The sequence below is a fragment of the Uloborus diversus genome, chromosome 7 (genome assembly GCF_026930045.1).
Source record: "Uloborus diversus isolate 005 chromosome 7, Udiv.v.3.1, whole genome shotgun sequence".
In the NCBI taxonomy this organism is placed as follows: Eukaryota; Metazoa; Arthropoda; class Arachnida; order Araneae; family Uloboridae; genus Uloborus; species Uloborus diversus.
This window is the reverse complement of record NC_072737.1, coordinates 32,880,204-32,896,711: the sequence shown is the minus strand read 5'-3', so window position 1 is coordinate 32,896,711 and position 16,508 is coordinate 32,880,204. Positions and strand designations below refer to the sequence as shown.

The following is a 16,508-nucleotide window of genomic DNA, read 5'->3' as shown; positions in this document are numbered from 1 at the left end:
TTTATGGTGTTATGTTTTTGTTCTTGGGGTGTCTGTGATCTCCCCAAAAATTTCCTCATTTGGTAACTTTGTCTGATGCTGTGCATGCTTGTATATTTCATCGCTCCATAACATTCGGAGTTCCATTCGGTAAATTGTAAATTTTTTCCCCTGCAAAAATTTTAAGTTGGAGATCTTTTGGGACCCTTATGTTCTTGGAGACTCTTGCAATTGTGAGATTTACAATATCGTAAATATGCTGCATGTTTTTATAAACATTAATAAACCCCAATTCGTGACTAATATTTGACTTTTCAAGAGTGTTTGTGTTTTTAGGTTTGCAGTTGAACATCTTTGTCGCATTTCAAGAGTACTTAAACAACGTCGCAGCCATGCACTGCTTGTGGGTGTTGGTGGATCCGGAAGACAATCTCTTACTCATCTTGCTGCCCATATTGCTGATTACGAACTTTTTCAAGTAATTCAAACTATTTTGCTCTGTTCTCATTGAGCATTTGTATGGTGGATAAGTTTTAAAATTTCTTTACTGGGCCTTTTGTCAATGCTGGAGAGAAGAAAATTCAGCACTCAAGTAAAAACAATGACTCAATTTAGTACAATAAATAAGCACATTTATATAATTCTGTACAACGGAGGGATACAACAGTGTCCTTATTTTTTCCAAAATGACATTACAGAGTTAAAATCAGCTTTTCTCATAATTCCTAGAGGCACAGAGCACTAATGTCCAAAACCAGTTATTAATTAATGGATATAGCGTATTTAAAAAAAACACCAGGTCCGTTTTCACTTAGAGTGATAGAACACCATGTGGTTAAAACTACTCTCTTGTAAAGTTATGAAAATGCACATAGAGTGTTGTATCCCTCCGAAGTACAGAATTATTCACTAGTATACCAAGCAACTTTCCATGGAAATTAAATTTACTATTTATAAGCATTTAAACTTTAAGGAAAAATATACAGACATTTAGCATAAGAGATGGTTTTTATAACATTTTGAAATAGTACGAAAAAAAGAAAAACGTGTATTTTGTTTGATTGCTTGCCTTTTTTTATTTATAAAAAATGTTAATGGTTATTGAGCATGCTTTGGCAAGAAGTATTACAGGAACTCACACTATTATTTTGGTACTAAATTAAGTTTTTAATGATAAAAAAAATTTCTGAAACTTTTTCAGTTCACATAACTTGTTGAATTTTCTCAATATACATTGATTTTTACGTTGAGCTGTGTCAAATTAGAATTCATGCAATCTATGTTATAGGTGGAAATCACTAAAAGCTATACAATGGCAGAATGGCGGGATGATTTGAAGTTGATCTTACGGAAGTCAACGGCCACAGAGCAGCATGGAGTATTTCTTTTTACGGATAATCAAATCAAAGATGAATCATTTTTGGAAGATATTAATAATTTGCTAAATGCTGGTGAAGTTCCAAATCTTTTCCCAGCTGATGAAAAACAAGAAATTTGTGAAAAAATGAGACATATTGACAAGTAGGTGGTTTTTATAGCAAACTTTTACTGGTCTTGCATAAAATTAGTATTTATGATTGTGTACATTACTTTTAGATATTTTTAAAAGAGATCTTTTGAATGCAAAAGCTATATTGTATCCAGAATGTGCTTGATTTTTTTTTCTGTTCTTATTACAGACAGAGAGAAAAATCTCAACAAACTGATGGATCTCCTATTGCACTGTTTAATTTATTCATTCAAAGAGTGCGAGATCAGTTGCATATTGTTTTAGGAATGAGCCCAATCGGTGATTCTTTTCGAAACCGCCTTAGAAGATTTCCATCATTAGTAAACTGCTGTACTATTGATTGGTTTCAGGTACATCAACTTTTGTATGTTTTTCTGCATTAGCCTCTTAGTTCTAAAATATACAAGGACCTTTGCACTATATTTCTCAGTGTACCCAAGTAAAATAAATAAATAAATAAATAAAATAAAATAATAATAATAAAATATTCTTTCTGTGTTGCATTTAGAGTTACAGATAGTTGATAAGTAACATACTAGTCATTTATTAAAGTCAGAAGCAATATTTTTCTACATGTGATCAGAAGATAAATATTGTTCTATGCTTACCAGAGTAAATATTTACTTTCCAAAGGCTTAGCTTTTGTTTTTCATTAACTTTGTAGCCTACTCATGTACACCTTCCTGCCATTGAATACAGTTCTGTAATTGGAAAATAATGTTTGGAGAGTCTCACCCAAAGAAAAGGTGGTTTGATATCAATTTACATCAAATTTACATTTTTTTTACAATAACTTGTTATGAAAAGACAAATATTTCAGAGTTTTCCGCTCCTCCATTTACAGCACTGATTATAGGTATAAACAACTTTTCATGATACATTGAGATCTGTCCGAAAACTCGATTTTTTTCAACATCTTGCACTAAGCTCACACAGCCATTTCAGCAGTTCAGAGGGCGCTGTTTAATGCAATAACTTTGTGTAGAATGTGTGGTAACTCTGGAATTGTAAAAATTGAAATACCTTGCTTTTTTTGTTTTGAATGTGCTATTAAATTATTAGTTCTAGTTTTATTGCATGTAGTGATGTGGATCGGGTAAATACCCAGTGGGCAGGTAAATATTTTTCGGGTATTTACCCGGGTATTTACCCAAGGCCTGGGTAAATACCCCAAAACTGGGTATTTTACAAAAAAAAAAAAAAATGCAAAAAGTGAGTCGGGATTTTTTTTAAAAATCTAAATATGAAATAATTGGTAAAACTGATACATACATATGTATTATACAGTTTATAATATTTTTTATTGGAAGACTTGATGAAATTATGAAAGAAACATTTCGTGAACCAAAGAATCTTTCTTTTCAATGTCATAATTGGACAAGTATAAGCAATTCAACGATGAACTTCAGGATTTCAAAAGTTGCAACTTCTGGTTGTGTTGGTGAGCTTTTTGCACTGATGAAGAGGCTCCATTGTAGCCTTGCAATAGCTATATGCTGTATTTTCTTCAAAATTTGCTTTATTTACGTTGTTTTTTTCACTTCAATCATATTGTAGCACAAAGCTTATATGATAATTTTTCATTTATGCTACTAGTTAGTTTCGGCTTTGATTTGTGATCAGTTTGTCCAAAGCATCCTAAATACTAAATGCCTATCACATTTGCTTTAAAAGTGATCCTCCGCCGGTCCCCGGTACACAAACAACCTGACGGCAATACATGGATGATGTTGCTATGACGATGGATCCAAACAATTCAAATCAAATCATTAGTTGGTTAATTTTAAAATTTAAATTTAGAAGTTAACCAATTGTTTTTTCCGCTTTAAATTTCTAATGCTTTCGACCTTCGATAGTTGGCAGTAGCCAGAAGACTGAAATTATGCTTACTGGGATCATTTTGCTCTATGTTAAAAGGGAGAACGCAATAGGCTTTTAGTATTTAGGAGGCGTTAGTTTGTCACTCACTTTGTATATTTACTGGTAAAACTTTAAATTTTGCTTTGAAAAGTGAACAAGAAGTTCTGTCTAGAACTAGACGAGCCTACTTTCCCGTATACCCATACTACTTTCTAGTACCTGATCAATATGCTCAAAAATAGCTAAAATCGCGAATTTTTTCAAACATATTTTTAAAATACTTTAAGCTGATTTCTAGGAATAAAATACTCCTCACTCATCTAAAAAAATCGATGCATAAAAAAAAAAGAAAAAAAAAGCAGCAATTTTTAAACAAAGCAGCTAATACACTTTTTTCCAATAAAAAAAATCTTTAACAGCTTTCAAAACGAAAAAATTATAATTAAAATTCATAAGCTCATTAAAATAAATACATCATATCAAAATAATAAAAATATCGTTTCTTTTTCCCCTGTTGCCAAAAACAATTTTTTAAATGAATTAATGCACTTACCGAAATAAATAAAAACAATAAAATGTCATAGTAAAGAAATAATTTTCATTGTCAAAAAAAAAAAAAATCGTCTGCTCATATCTTTATGTAGAAACATAAATGACTTCGAGTTTATTCGCCGAAAACTGAATACCTAAATTAAAACTTTAGCGTAAAAATAAAAACAAGTCAGATCAACAATAATTATTTCACAGTCAAAACCATAGCTGCGGAGTCGGAGTCGAAGTCAATCTCATTTTGGGGTAAAGGAGTCGGAGTCGAATATCTAAGAATCGGAGTCAGTCATTTGTCCTCCGTGTATAAATTTTTGCCAAGGCTACGAAGTCGGGGAGTCGGAGTCCGATTAATTGTCATGCACAGGAGTCGGAGTCGGAGTCAAGTGCCCCTAAGTTTTCGGAGTCGAAGTCTGGAGTTTGGCGTCAAGAGCTATTTCCAACAAAATTTTTTTGAAGTAAATCCGCCTTCAAGTACGGAATCTACATTGACTTTCAGTTTCCCCGTAGGCGCTAATGTTAAGGGATTTGAACTGTTCAAAATTGAACGGAAAATTGTTCAAATCAAAAAGATATATTATATACAAGTTTTTCATCAAACGCTTTTTCCTACAAAGTTTGTTTAAAGCAAATTCGCCTCACAGTTCGCAATTGCCTTGAATTTCGCCGTAGGCGCTAATGTTAAGTTTTTTTGAACTGTTCAAAATTGAACAAAAAATAGTTCAAATCAAAAAGTGAAATATGGGAATGAGGTGTCCTCGCCGAGATCTTTCAAATAAAAAAAGTTTGTTTGAATCGGACTATTCATTCAAAAGTCATTGGGGGTGGGGGGACAGACCGACAGACAGACATTTTTCCCCATCTTAATACCCTACTTTCCAATTTTTAATTTTTCAATATTTATTTAATTATTTTATTTATTTTTGACTTTTTTTTTGTTTTTTGCGATATTTTTAAGATGCATTAAGCCTTCTTTCATGCTTTTTTCTTCTTTTTCTGACTTTTACTGGGAAAGTAGGCTAAAAACAAAAAAGAAAGAAGGGGACATTCATTAGGTATATCCAACACATTTAATGTGAATATCATATTAGATTGCTAAGTTGTTTCACACAATAATTCTTTAAATATGTGATCAAAATACAATTTTTGGGCAAAAATTTATTGTTTTGTATATGGTTGGTTATATATATACATAGTGGAATACAGACAGAAAAGTATTTTAGTTGAATATAAATTTTTGAAATAAATACCCATTTTGCGTATTTACCCAGGTATATACCCTGGGTATTTACCTCTAAAAATAAATACCCAGGTATTTTACATCACTAATTGCATGATAGATGTTGCAATTTTTGAATATGAGAGCTATGTATGAATCTGTGTACATGTAAGTATGTGTACATAACCTTGTTTCTTTGAAATTTCTTTTTGAATGTGTGCATATATTTTGCACAGATTCAATTTGTGTTCAAGGGCTTATATGAATATTTCAAAACTTATCTAATACATTCTTTATAAACAAAAAAGTTTTTTTTTTATATCTAGAGCAGTTTCAATAAGTTTTTAATACTTTGGTTCACATGTCTATTAATAGCTAAAAGCTACTAATGTTATTGGTTACTAGGCATCTAAATTCAAGAGACAATGAAAAGAAGTGGTAATTTGCTTGCATACACCCAAACTCATGCTTTTTATCTGTAGTTTCTAATCAAAGCTAATAGAACTATTTATGCTTTTAAAGTGCATAACTATGGACATGCATTATGTATGGACAGCCTGGTTGCAACACCCAGAGATTGTAGTTTTGCCCTTGTTATGGTCTCATCAGTTTAGAATAGTCAATAACCAAGCTGGAGGCAGACATTATCTCATTGAAGCTGAGATTACCAACAAACTGATAGCTAAAAGGAATTGAGCACACCAGCAAGAGTCTCCAATCAATGATGCGGTTCAACATGTAAATTGAAGGTAAAAGCTTGGGTAATAAGCAGTAAGGGCAGTAACTTATTGTTGACTATTCCAGACTGATGAGTCCATAAAAACAAGGACAAAACTGTAGCTTGTATGTCATAATCAAACTGTCGGTATATTCGACACTGGGTTAAGGACAGTAACATACCGCTTATTGCATAACTATTAAGGGTTTTTTTTAGATAGCTCTATTTTTTGACTAATTAGTAATTGACTTGTTTTCTTTCTTGAGGCTTGGCCAGATGATGCTTTAGAAGCAGTTGCCACCAAATTTCTCGAAGAAGTAGAATTAAGTGATAAAGAAAGAGAGGGCTGCATCTTCATGTGCAAGAAATTTCACACAACCACAGAAGAACTGTCCAGTTTGTTTTTCTCGAAACTTCAAAGACACAACTATGTTACACCAACTTCATTTTTGGAACTGATATCAACATTTAAGACTCTTCTGGAGAAGAAACGAAAGTATGTTTCTTGTCACCAATTAGTTCATTATTGGTAGAAATATTACAATGAAAAACATGCTGTTCTGTGTTAACATAATTTGTTTTTAATGTTTCATGTTTTAAGTATTGAATAAGAAGGCTTAACATGTTTTTTTTTTTTGCAATGCTGCACCATCAACATTAAGTTCCATAACTAACTGTGCATTTTGTGTAACTTAAATTTTTTGAGAAATAAGTGCAAAATTTCAACACTTTTTGACATTTTTATGTTTTTTTTTTTTTTTTTGTGTAAAAATTCTGCTTCTAAGAAAGCATCAAATGCGAGCTAAACACGTAAGTTTTGAAAAAGCTGTGGCAGCTGGAAAAATACCAAAAACGTAAGAGCATCTATTACTTCATCAGAAATTAATAAACGTAAAAGGAGGAGCTTGTTGATGTAAAGACATAACGTCTGCAATGTAAAGCAAACTGCTCTATTGGTGAAGCATTTACAATTTAGATTCTTTAACTGAATATGTAAATAAGTAACCTAAGCAAAGTCATTCACTACAGAGGTATTTAAATGTAATTTTGAAGTCTAATTTGTTACTTGATGTGGATTTTTGTTTTATTCGTTTGTTAGGTTATAATTTATACGTAGATATGCATAATTTTGTATAAAAATGTAATTCAATATATATATATATATATATATATACAATAGTTAAACTGTTGGTTGTATATTATAGTCATTGTACTCTAGTTTTATTCTATTCCTCAAATCATTTCTATTTTAGGGAGGTTTTGAAAGCAAAAAATCGTTATGAAGTAGGTTTACAAGAGCTACAGAATGCTGCTGATGCTGTTGCTAAAATGCAAGAAAAATTAACAAGTCTGCAACCTACGTTAGTCATAGCAGGAAAGAAAGTCGAAGAACAAATGTCAATTGTTCAAGCAGAATCTGCTGATGTAGCTGAAGTAGAAAAAGTAGTAAAAGCTGATGAAGCTGTTGCTAATGAGCAAGCAGCTGCTGCTCAAGCTATCAAAGATGAATGTGATTCAGATTTAGCTAAAGCTGTGCCAATATTAGAAGCAGCTCTTGCTGCTCTTGATATATTAACTCCAGCTGTAAGTTACTTTCCTTAATCATTTATTAGAAAAATTTATTGCATAAAAAGCAAATAAAATTTAGTGGTAGATTTTGCTAAAATTGATTAGAATTATTTGTTGCTAAGTCTATAAAAATTTGTAATCATCTGTTTAATTGAATAGATCTAATCTGACAAAGCTTTGATTTCAAATGAAAATTTCGTTCACATATACTTTGTAACAAAATTAGTATTTTTGCCTATTAGTTTTCTTCTTTTGCATCAAAGTAGAATTGAGGCTCTATTCAACTGCAATGTTTAAGATTTTTTTTACAAAATGAAGTAATTACAGGTACTTTACCAAGTTGGATTGATCAATTGTAGTTCATTGAATTTAAAAAAAAAAAAAAAAAAGCTGAGCTTTTTGAGTTTTTTTTTAAATTTGTAGTGAACAGGAGCTTTTGAGACTTAATAACTTTAAATTTAGAGTTATTAGCAGTTTTTGTGAGCAAATGTATTGTTAATAATATGATTTTTCACTGTTAAAAGCCTTTACTCTTTTGCAACTTGTTAAAAACTTTTAATCTATTTGTAGGACATAACTGTTGTAAAATCTATGAAGAGTCCACCTGCTGGTGTGAAGTTAGTGATGGAAGCAATTTGTGTGTTAAAAGGCATCAAACCAGATCGTATTCCAGATCCTGCTGGGACTGGTAATTGCATTTTATATTTGTGGTTTTTTTTTTTTAATCGCCTTTTTGTAACTAAAAGTATTAGATCCTGAAAATGTACCCATAGAATCAGTCCTGAGAAGTATTTAAGATGCTTCCTTTCATTCTGGTAATCACTCTTGATCCCAGGCATACATAGAACCTGACTGCTTTTGCTGTGCCTTGTGTATGGCATTGTAATCTAACCAGGGAGCAACAGGAATAGTTTTATAATGAAAAAAAAAAGAAAAAAGAGAAAGAAATAGGTAGCGTTTGAAAGAGCATATTGAGACATTTTTATTTTAATTTATCACTGTCGTAGGTGGTCTCTTGGTTGAGACCCTACTCTTGAAGTTCAAAATGACATTACGATTATGGAAATATAAGATATTCTCTTCTACTCAAAAAACGTTTTTCATCATCTCAGCAATTTCATGCATGTCTGACTGTCTATACAAAATTAATTCGTGTAAAACTACTGAAATTTCTAATTAGCGTAATTGAATATTGTAACACGCTTTTATTAGCTTCACTTGTATGTATCTTGTGACGGAATCTTGCAACTCAAATTTCGCCTACTTCCTGCAATTGGATTCTTTAGAAATTTGGCATGCGACCTGATAACAATACAATATTTTGTAATCAAATTAATTAACTATTTTAATTGTTAGTTTACTGCAGTTTTAATCAATATTTTGACATAAATCCAACAATTTGAAGAAGAAAAAATTTAAAAAATATATATTAAAAAATGCTTGCAAAATTTATTTAAAAATATCTCTAAAAACTTTTGATTTTTCTGCATCAGACAAAATTTGTTTCAATGTTCCAAGGTAATTAGAATATGAAATATAATTGTTTTTAACTAATTTATGCCAAAATTTTGGTGTGCCTTCGATTGGCAATTCATTGTTGATCAGGCCATTGTTGAACAAAACTTTTACTAAAATGCATCTCAAATTTTCAAAGTAATATAAATATGATTTCCACACAAACATGCATTGATGACTGAGATGGATTAGCTGGATTACAAATACTCGACAGGCAATTTATCAGGGCAGTTGAATGTAGCTCATCTATTACACTTTAAGGAGTATAATTACTCTTTTTGTAGTTTGAGAGACCGCATTTCAAATGCTGCCCAAGACCTTAGTACCTTTTTAAGGGGCAAATTTCGTAAATCTATAAGATTTTGAATTATGTTGAAATGAATATATTTTTTTGTAAAACAAGTTAAAAACTAAACAGAAAAAAAAACATGCTTTTGTAGCAAAATGAACTAAAAAGTAAAAAATAATCTTTCGATGATAAGGAAATACAGTAATTGACCAAACACTTAATTTTAATGTAATATAAAAAAGTGTGAGGGGCTTTGTATCAGTTTTCTTGATTTTTTTTCCATTTATTGTCCATGCAAAACTGTAAATAGACAGCACCCCACGGTTTTTTTTAAAACATTAAAATTAAGTGTTTGGTCAATTACTTTTTATACTTATCATCCAAAGATTATTTTCTACTTTTTAATTTATTTTGCTACAAAAGTGTTTTTTTTTTAAGTTTTTTAAACTATTATTTTATTTAAGATCAACACTAACTTGAGAAATTTCTTGCTGTACAACTGCATCTTATCCATTAATTCGTTCAATATATTGTGACTTTTTTCTTCATTCCTATATTTTTCTATAATTAAAAAAAAGTTGTTGTTGGTAGTTGTAGTTAACTACGTTTGGTAATAAAAGGTAGTTGTAGTTACAGTTCGCTACAAAAGTAAAAGTAGTTTTTTGACCACTTGCCTCATCTTAAAGACGGGAGCAAAAAGGCAATGCGCTCTAAAATGTTTGAATTCTGTAGACACAACAGAACTTGTTTCAAATGGAAGTTGACAAAGCTTTTTAAAAATATTAATTTTTGAGAGATATCTCATTATATTAGTGTAAAGAAATTTATGAACAAGTTGGGTAGTTTTTTATTTATTAGGCTACCCTTCAAAAGATTTCATTTATTGTTAATAACAATTATTACGAACTGAGAAATCTTAAGAATTTTAATTAAAAAAAAAAGATTAAAGAGCTGTCAAAATAATATTTTGGCTGATTTCTTAATGTGTACAACTATTAATGTGTAGTTGTGTGTTTGTATGCATGCATATGTGCATACATATACTAATACACTTATGTTCGTATATTGCCGTTCTGAAATTTTGCTTTCTTTTTATCTTGAAAATTAATCCCCCATCCTCTTCTACGAAGGTTTGTATATGCCACTAATCTATCCATTCCTATTTTGTTTGGAATGAGTAGCTGTTTAAAAAGTTAACTCTTGTTGTTTTTATGAGTAATTATTTTTTTAAAAAAAGTATTTTAATATTTTGAATTGATCTTTTCTTTTTCTTTTTCAGGGAAAATGATAGAAGATTATTGGGGGCCATCAAAAAAATTACTAGGAGACATGAAATTTTTAGATAGTTTGAAGAATTATGATAAGGTAAACTGAAATGTTGTAATAGAGTGCTACTTCAGCCTATTAGTGTGCATAGAAGTTATCTAATGAATAATTGTTTAATGAAAGCATATAAATCCATCTTATTTATGACAATAAATCAACATGCTTAATGCAATGAAATGTTTTTGCAGTTCATTAATGTGAAGTTATTTTGAAGCACATCTTTGCATACATTTTTAAATCCATTTACTAAGCATGGCAGCTCAACCAAGCTTCAAGGTTTTAATAGTCAATCTTGTTACACTGCACTCAATTCAGGTTGTAAGAATTTGCCCATCTTCTGTGAGTGTGCAGATGAATTAAATGCGGTAGGGGAGATGAACTATACCCCTGAAAGCTAGTTTACCTACACTTGATCGTCAATTTATTTTTCAAATTTGTTTTATATGTTTCAAAACATAATTGATAAGTTTCATTAAAGTTTTTTTTTAAAGGTAGAAATACTAATATTATCTTTTTATCGTTTATATATTTTTCTATAAATATATAATTTTTCTGCATTTCTATATTTTGATGTAACACAATTTTATAATCATTTTAACTCTAACACTAAAAAAATATTGCGTTCTTCATGTCCACTATTAATATATAATCGAGTTGAATTCATGTAATTAGTTTGCAAACTTTCACTAAATGTCTTAAGTTTTTGAAGCATTATGATTTACTCACTGTTTTTAGGATAATATTCCAGTGAAAGCTATGAAAGATATTCGCAGCAAATATACCTCAAACCCTGAATTTGATCCAGAGAAAATCAAAAGTGCCTCAACTGCTGCCGAGGGTTTATGTCGTTGGGTTCGAGCTATGGATTCATATGATTAGTAAGTTATTAGTTAATTTTTCTATTGATCTTTAGCATGTAATTGTTGTCTGAAAATGTGCTACTATTTTTTTTTATTTATTGCAGTTAATATGTGTCAAAGTAATCTGACCTTTTTTCAAAGAGATATTTTCTGAAATTTTTGAATTAAAAAAATATCTTTCACTAATGTTCTATAAGTTTTAGCAGTTAAGCATATTTTTCTCAGATAAAATGCTTTTTACTTCCTTGACTGTCAATAAAGTTCAAAAAACAATTCAAACAGAACCCAGCAAATGTCATTGATGTTTGCTGCTCTCTGTTTAAATTGTTAACAATTCCAGTCAAACATTTTTAAAATAAAATAATTGTAAAAGAAAGCAAAATTAAAATTTGTACAGAAGTTCTAAATTTTTTTATACTAACATTTAAAAAACAATTTGCTCCCCCCCCCCCCAAATTAAAGACAGATTTATACAAAAAATATCGATCTTCAATGCCAAAAGCTAAATGAAAAATTTAATGAATTAATTCTGCAGTGTTAAAGCTTGTTTGAAACACTTGAGTGACTTTCCTATTACAAAAGATGACCCATTCTCAACAAAGATTTAGATTTAGAGTTTCGAATGAAGGTGTACGCTTTTAGTTATTTGCTTTGCTTTTCATTGAAACGTAAGAGTAAATTTAGGAAGTATTCTATAGCATTTTTGTTCCTTTATCTTTTAGCATTAATAACTTAGTCAGGGAGTGCCCACGGAGGCCAAGGTGCAAACTGTGACATTGAAATTTTGAGGAGTGATTTTTTTTGGGGGGGGGGGATGTATTTGCAGTAGGGTGCCATCATTCTTGGTGGGGGGGGGGTCACCTTTGCATTAATTAACAAACTACGCATGAATAGTATAGTGATTTATTTAATATGAAGCATTTTGAATAGTTCCACTATTTCATTACAATATTCATATTTGATTCTTTCTAGTGTTGCAAAAATTGTAGCCCCCAAGAAATTAGCGTTAGCCCAGGCAGAAAGTGATTTGTCTGAAGCTCTTGCTGGTTTAAAAATAAAACAAGAAAGTTTAAAAGAAATTCAAGACAAGCTCGCAGCTTTGGAAAGAAAATTAGCCTTAGCCGAAAAAGAAAAATCAGGTGAGAGAAAGTTCTTTTCTTTTTCCTTCAAATTGTGCAGATTCAGGCTCATTTTCAATTTAAATGGGTGACTTTTCTTCCTCTCTATTCAATATTCATAGTTTGAATTCTTATTGTTTCCTTTTAAAGTCGATAACTTTAAAAATTGATTATATTTCCTGAAAGATTATTTACATATCGTCAATTTTCTTATGATATCAAATATAGCTGAACTTCAGTGTCTTACCAGAATTTTCATAAAGGATGGGCTCTTACTTCAGACTATTTTGTACAATTATAGCACACTGGTCTGCTATGTGTGTGTTAAAATGTGTAAGGACTTCTTATATACTCCACAGAGTATGTTACACGTTTTTAATTTTTAAAATAGCATTAAATATTTTTTTCTTTCAGATCTTGAAGCCCAGGTGCAGTTATGTGCTACTCAGTTAGAAAGAGCCCAGTTATTAATTGGTGGCTTAGGAGGAGAAAAACATCGTTGGAGTGAATCAGCAGTGCAACTTGGTGTGCAGTATGATAATCTAACTGGAGATATTCTCATTGCCTCAGCGGTTGTTGCTTACCTTGGAGCTTTTACTTCTGCTTTTAGACAAGTAAGTTTTTTTCAATTATGATATCTTTATATTGGCTATATGTATATAAAAATGTTGGAAACAGAAGTGTGAAATAAATGTGTCCATAGTTGGTGAATAATGAACTTAAAACGAACATCTCAGCGCAAAGGCTGACTATTTTGTAGATTCCTTTAGCATAGGCGGCTTGTGTGTGAGTGGGGGGGGGGGGGTCACTTTTTAGAGTAAAAAAATAATGATTGATTGAAAAATGATTTTTTACTAGGGTGAACTGATTTATTTCACGAAAGGAAAAACTTAAAAATTTTGAATAAATGGACTCATCTCCTCTTATTTTAGAAAAATGGAACTTTGAATTGGAAGGGGAAATCCTACGTTGGCCATCTGTTCCGATTTTTGAGACCATATTCCATATTTTTGGAGGTCATAGAATCAGTAATGTTAAAAGCCTTTAATCTAGCCCAATTTTACATTGAAAAAAAAAAAAAAAAAAAAAAAAAAAAAACCAGCTTTAGGGGCCCCGCATTCTAACCCACACACTTCTTTTGACCCCCTACTTTTTTGATGCATCAACCACCTATGTCCTTGAGCAAACAATTTCAAACACTCTTCTCCTTTCCCTTTGAAATAAGTGCTAAAATAGTTTCCTGTTCTACTCATAGTTAATCGAAATGCTGTTGTTGTTTTTTTAAATACCAAATGAGTATCTAAGTCATATAAATACCTAAAGATGAGAAATTTTGTTTGTGTTATCATAAAGCTATGGGTTTTAGAAAATTATGCAGCTATATTCAACTTTTTAATTTTTGGCTTATTTTCTTCATTTGAATTTTGAGAATACTTTTAAATTGGGGCTGAAACTTTGTTTTGAAACTTGTAATGCTATATTTTATTCAATTATGTTTCTTTTTTGTAGATATTTCATCTTAATATCTTGCAGGGTCGTGAGTTTATAAGAGAGAATTGCTTTTTCTTTCCTTTTTTTTCCTCTAAAAAATTGACAGCAAATTTGGTATTAGTTTGCAATGCACAAAAAATTAAGGCCTTTATCAGTTACATATTCTTTTGTGATATATTACTTTATACATTAAGCATTTGTATACTATATAGTTGTGTATTGCAACCTTAAGACTAACTCAAAAAAAAAAAAAAAAAGGCGCATATTAGCGCATTAAGGTATTCGTAGACACACGTATGAAAAGAATAACCTTATTTTGTATATTTGCGCTGTATTTTTGTTTTACTCTATGATTTATCTATTTTTTTAATATAGCTGCAATTACGCACTCCTTTTTGGCAGCTAGTATTTAAAATTCAAATAGGAAAAAATCACTTTTTTGAAACTTGTACCAACTTTAAAATATTGAAAAAAAATGAAATGTTATGATTCATGGTCATAACTTTATTAAACTTTCAATTGAGTTTGGAAAAATCAATTTTTTGCAATTTTATGCAATTCAGAAATGTTGACATTCACCTTTACGGGAAAGATAGACTAGATATAAATCAAGAAGTGTGCCATTTTTGTGTTGTCAACCACATGTTTGGCGTGTATAATAACAAGTCTGCACCAATCATATGACAAATATTGAGTTAATTTTTTTATTGCAGAGAAAATCCTTAAAAATAGAAAATCTTCTGGCAATCCATTTTTTACCTTTGATCTATATTTTTACTGCACAGATTGTAGAAAATATTATTTTTATTTTACGTGTAAAAAATAAAAGTGAATTTTTCAATAGGACCAATGCAGTGTATGGACAGAAGCATGTAAAGAGACTGGCATCCCATGCTCTGAGGAATTTTCTTTGAGAGCTACGCTTGGTGAGCCTGTTTTGATTCGAGACTGGAATTTAGCAGGATTACCTACTGATAATTTTTCTGTGGAAAATGGCATAATAATCAGGTAAACTGAGCCATATATTTTACCCTATTAAACATACTCACAATATATTGAAACTTTTTATATAGAGTTCTTCATTCACCGTCAGACAAAAAAAAAAGGCAAGTATTCTGGCTGACAAAAACAGTAAAGCAGTGAGGTATGCCATTAAATATGTTTCAAAAAACTTTATGATCTACATTCAGATTGTAAGCTTGAAACATTTTTTTGCTATTGTAATGGCTTTCCTGCTTTCTAAGTCTTCAAACTTTTTTTCATGATGCTGCAATTAATATTTCTGTATAGAGCGGGCCATTGCAAGGAAAAAGAATAAAACCTTCAACTTTCCTTATACACATACATTACGAGGAGAAAAACTGATAATTGAATGCATGGAACTGAATTTTTAATGTTAGCAAGATTAAAACTTTGAAACAACTTTTTATAATTTTGTCGCATCTTATAATGAGTTTTGTGACAAATGATTTTAGTGTCAAAATCTTACACTGAAAAACTAAATTTTTAGCGCAAATTACAAGTTTCAATTGTACATCTGCTTAATTTTTCCTGATTTTTGATATTTAGTATGTGTTTTGAATAAAATCATAATTTACCATACATTTAAATCTTTCTATGTTTTTCTAAATCTAGTCTCTTTTCTCTTATTTTAAGAACCTTATTACATAAATTCTCAACGATTAGACTATTGCATTTCGACACATTATCTATAGACCAGATAAAATTATTTTCCATAGCATAGTCACGTTTGTGAAGATAGTGATTCTGTTCTAAAATATTGTTTTTTTTTTTTTTTTTTTGTAAATTTATTTCTTATTTTCTGCATAGAGAAGTTTGTGTAGTTGCCTCTTTATTCCATAAATCCAAAGCATTTGTTGTTTTCTATTGTTCATAAAAAATAATGAAGGTAATACTTTTATTTATTTATTTTATTTATTTACTTATTCATTATTTTTCATTGTTTATTATTATTATTATTATTTTCAATAGTTCAAATTTTTCACTTTCTTTTAAAACTAACTTGTAAAATTTTATTTTTGCAGTAATGCTCGTAGATGGCCACTTTTAATTGATCCTCAAGGACAGGCAAGCAAATGGATAAAAAATATGGAAAGAGCAAACAAATTACAAGCAATCAAGCTTACTGATGCAGATTTTGTTCGCACTTTGGAAAATTGCATTTCATTTGGAAACCCTGTATGTGTTGCCTTTGATACATCTTTTTCAAGAAACTTATAAAATGAATTGCAACAAGTAGCATAAATGTGTTATTCATTATTAAGCAAGGCACAAAATGTTTTTAAAAATAGAATGATCTTCCAAAATGTTTAATTTTTGAAAATTACAGCTTGCTGCATTTTTGCTCTAAATATTCTTTCTGCAGCTTATCTTATTCTTTGAGTTTGACTTAATCTTTGCTTTATATTTACTTTAATTTTTTGTTAGATATTGCAGTTCTTTTTAAATTTATAAAATAGTTTTCCATGAAATGAAATTAAATTACAA

The 16,508-nt window shown here is 30.2% G+C and overlaps 1 protein-coding gene across 1 annotated transcript in view; it reads left to right on the top strand.

Annotated features, from left to right (window-relative positions):
* The window catches only part of LOC129225516 (dynein axonemal heavy chain 7-like), an 84,519-nt gene that overhangs the window by 46,200 nt on the left and 21,811 nt on the right, over positions 1–16,508 (top strand). The window contains exons 28-39 of the mRNA XM_054859944.1: positions 316–457; positions 1,268–1,500; positions 1,659–1,839; positions 6,099–6,328; positions 7,086–7,416; positions 7,972–8,089; positions 10,485–10,570; positions 11,267–11,409; positions 12,364–12,530; positions 12,924–13,123; positions 14,845–15,008; positions 16,046–16,199. Coding sequence (XP_054715919.1) covers positions 316–457; positions 1,268–1,500; positions 1,659–1,839; positions 6,099–6,328; positions 7,086–7,416; positions 7,972–8,089; positions 10,485–10,570; positions 11,267–11,409; positions 12,364–12,530; positions 12,924–13,123; positions 14,845–15,008; positions 16,046–16,199 — 2,149 coding nt within the window. The remainder of the gene's footprint in view (positions 1–315; positions 458–1,267; positions 1,501–1,658; positions 1,840–6,098; positions 6,329–7,085; positions 7,417–7,971; positions 8,090–10,484; positions 10,571–11,266; positions 11,410–12,363; positions 12,531–12,923; positions 13,124–14,844; positions 15,009–16,045; positions 16,200–16,508) is intronic.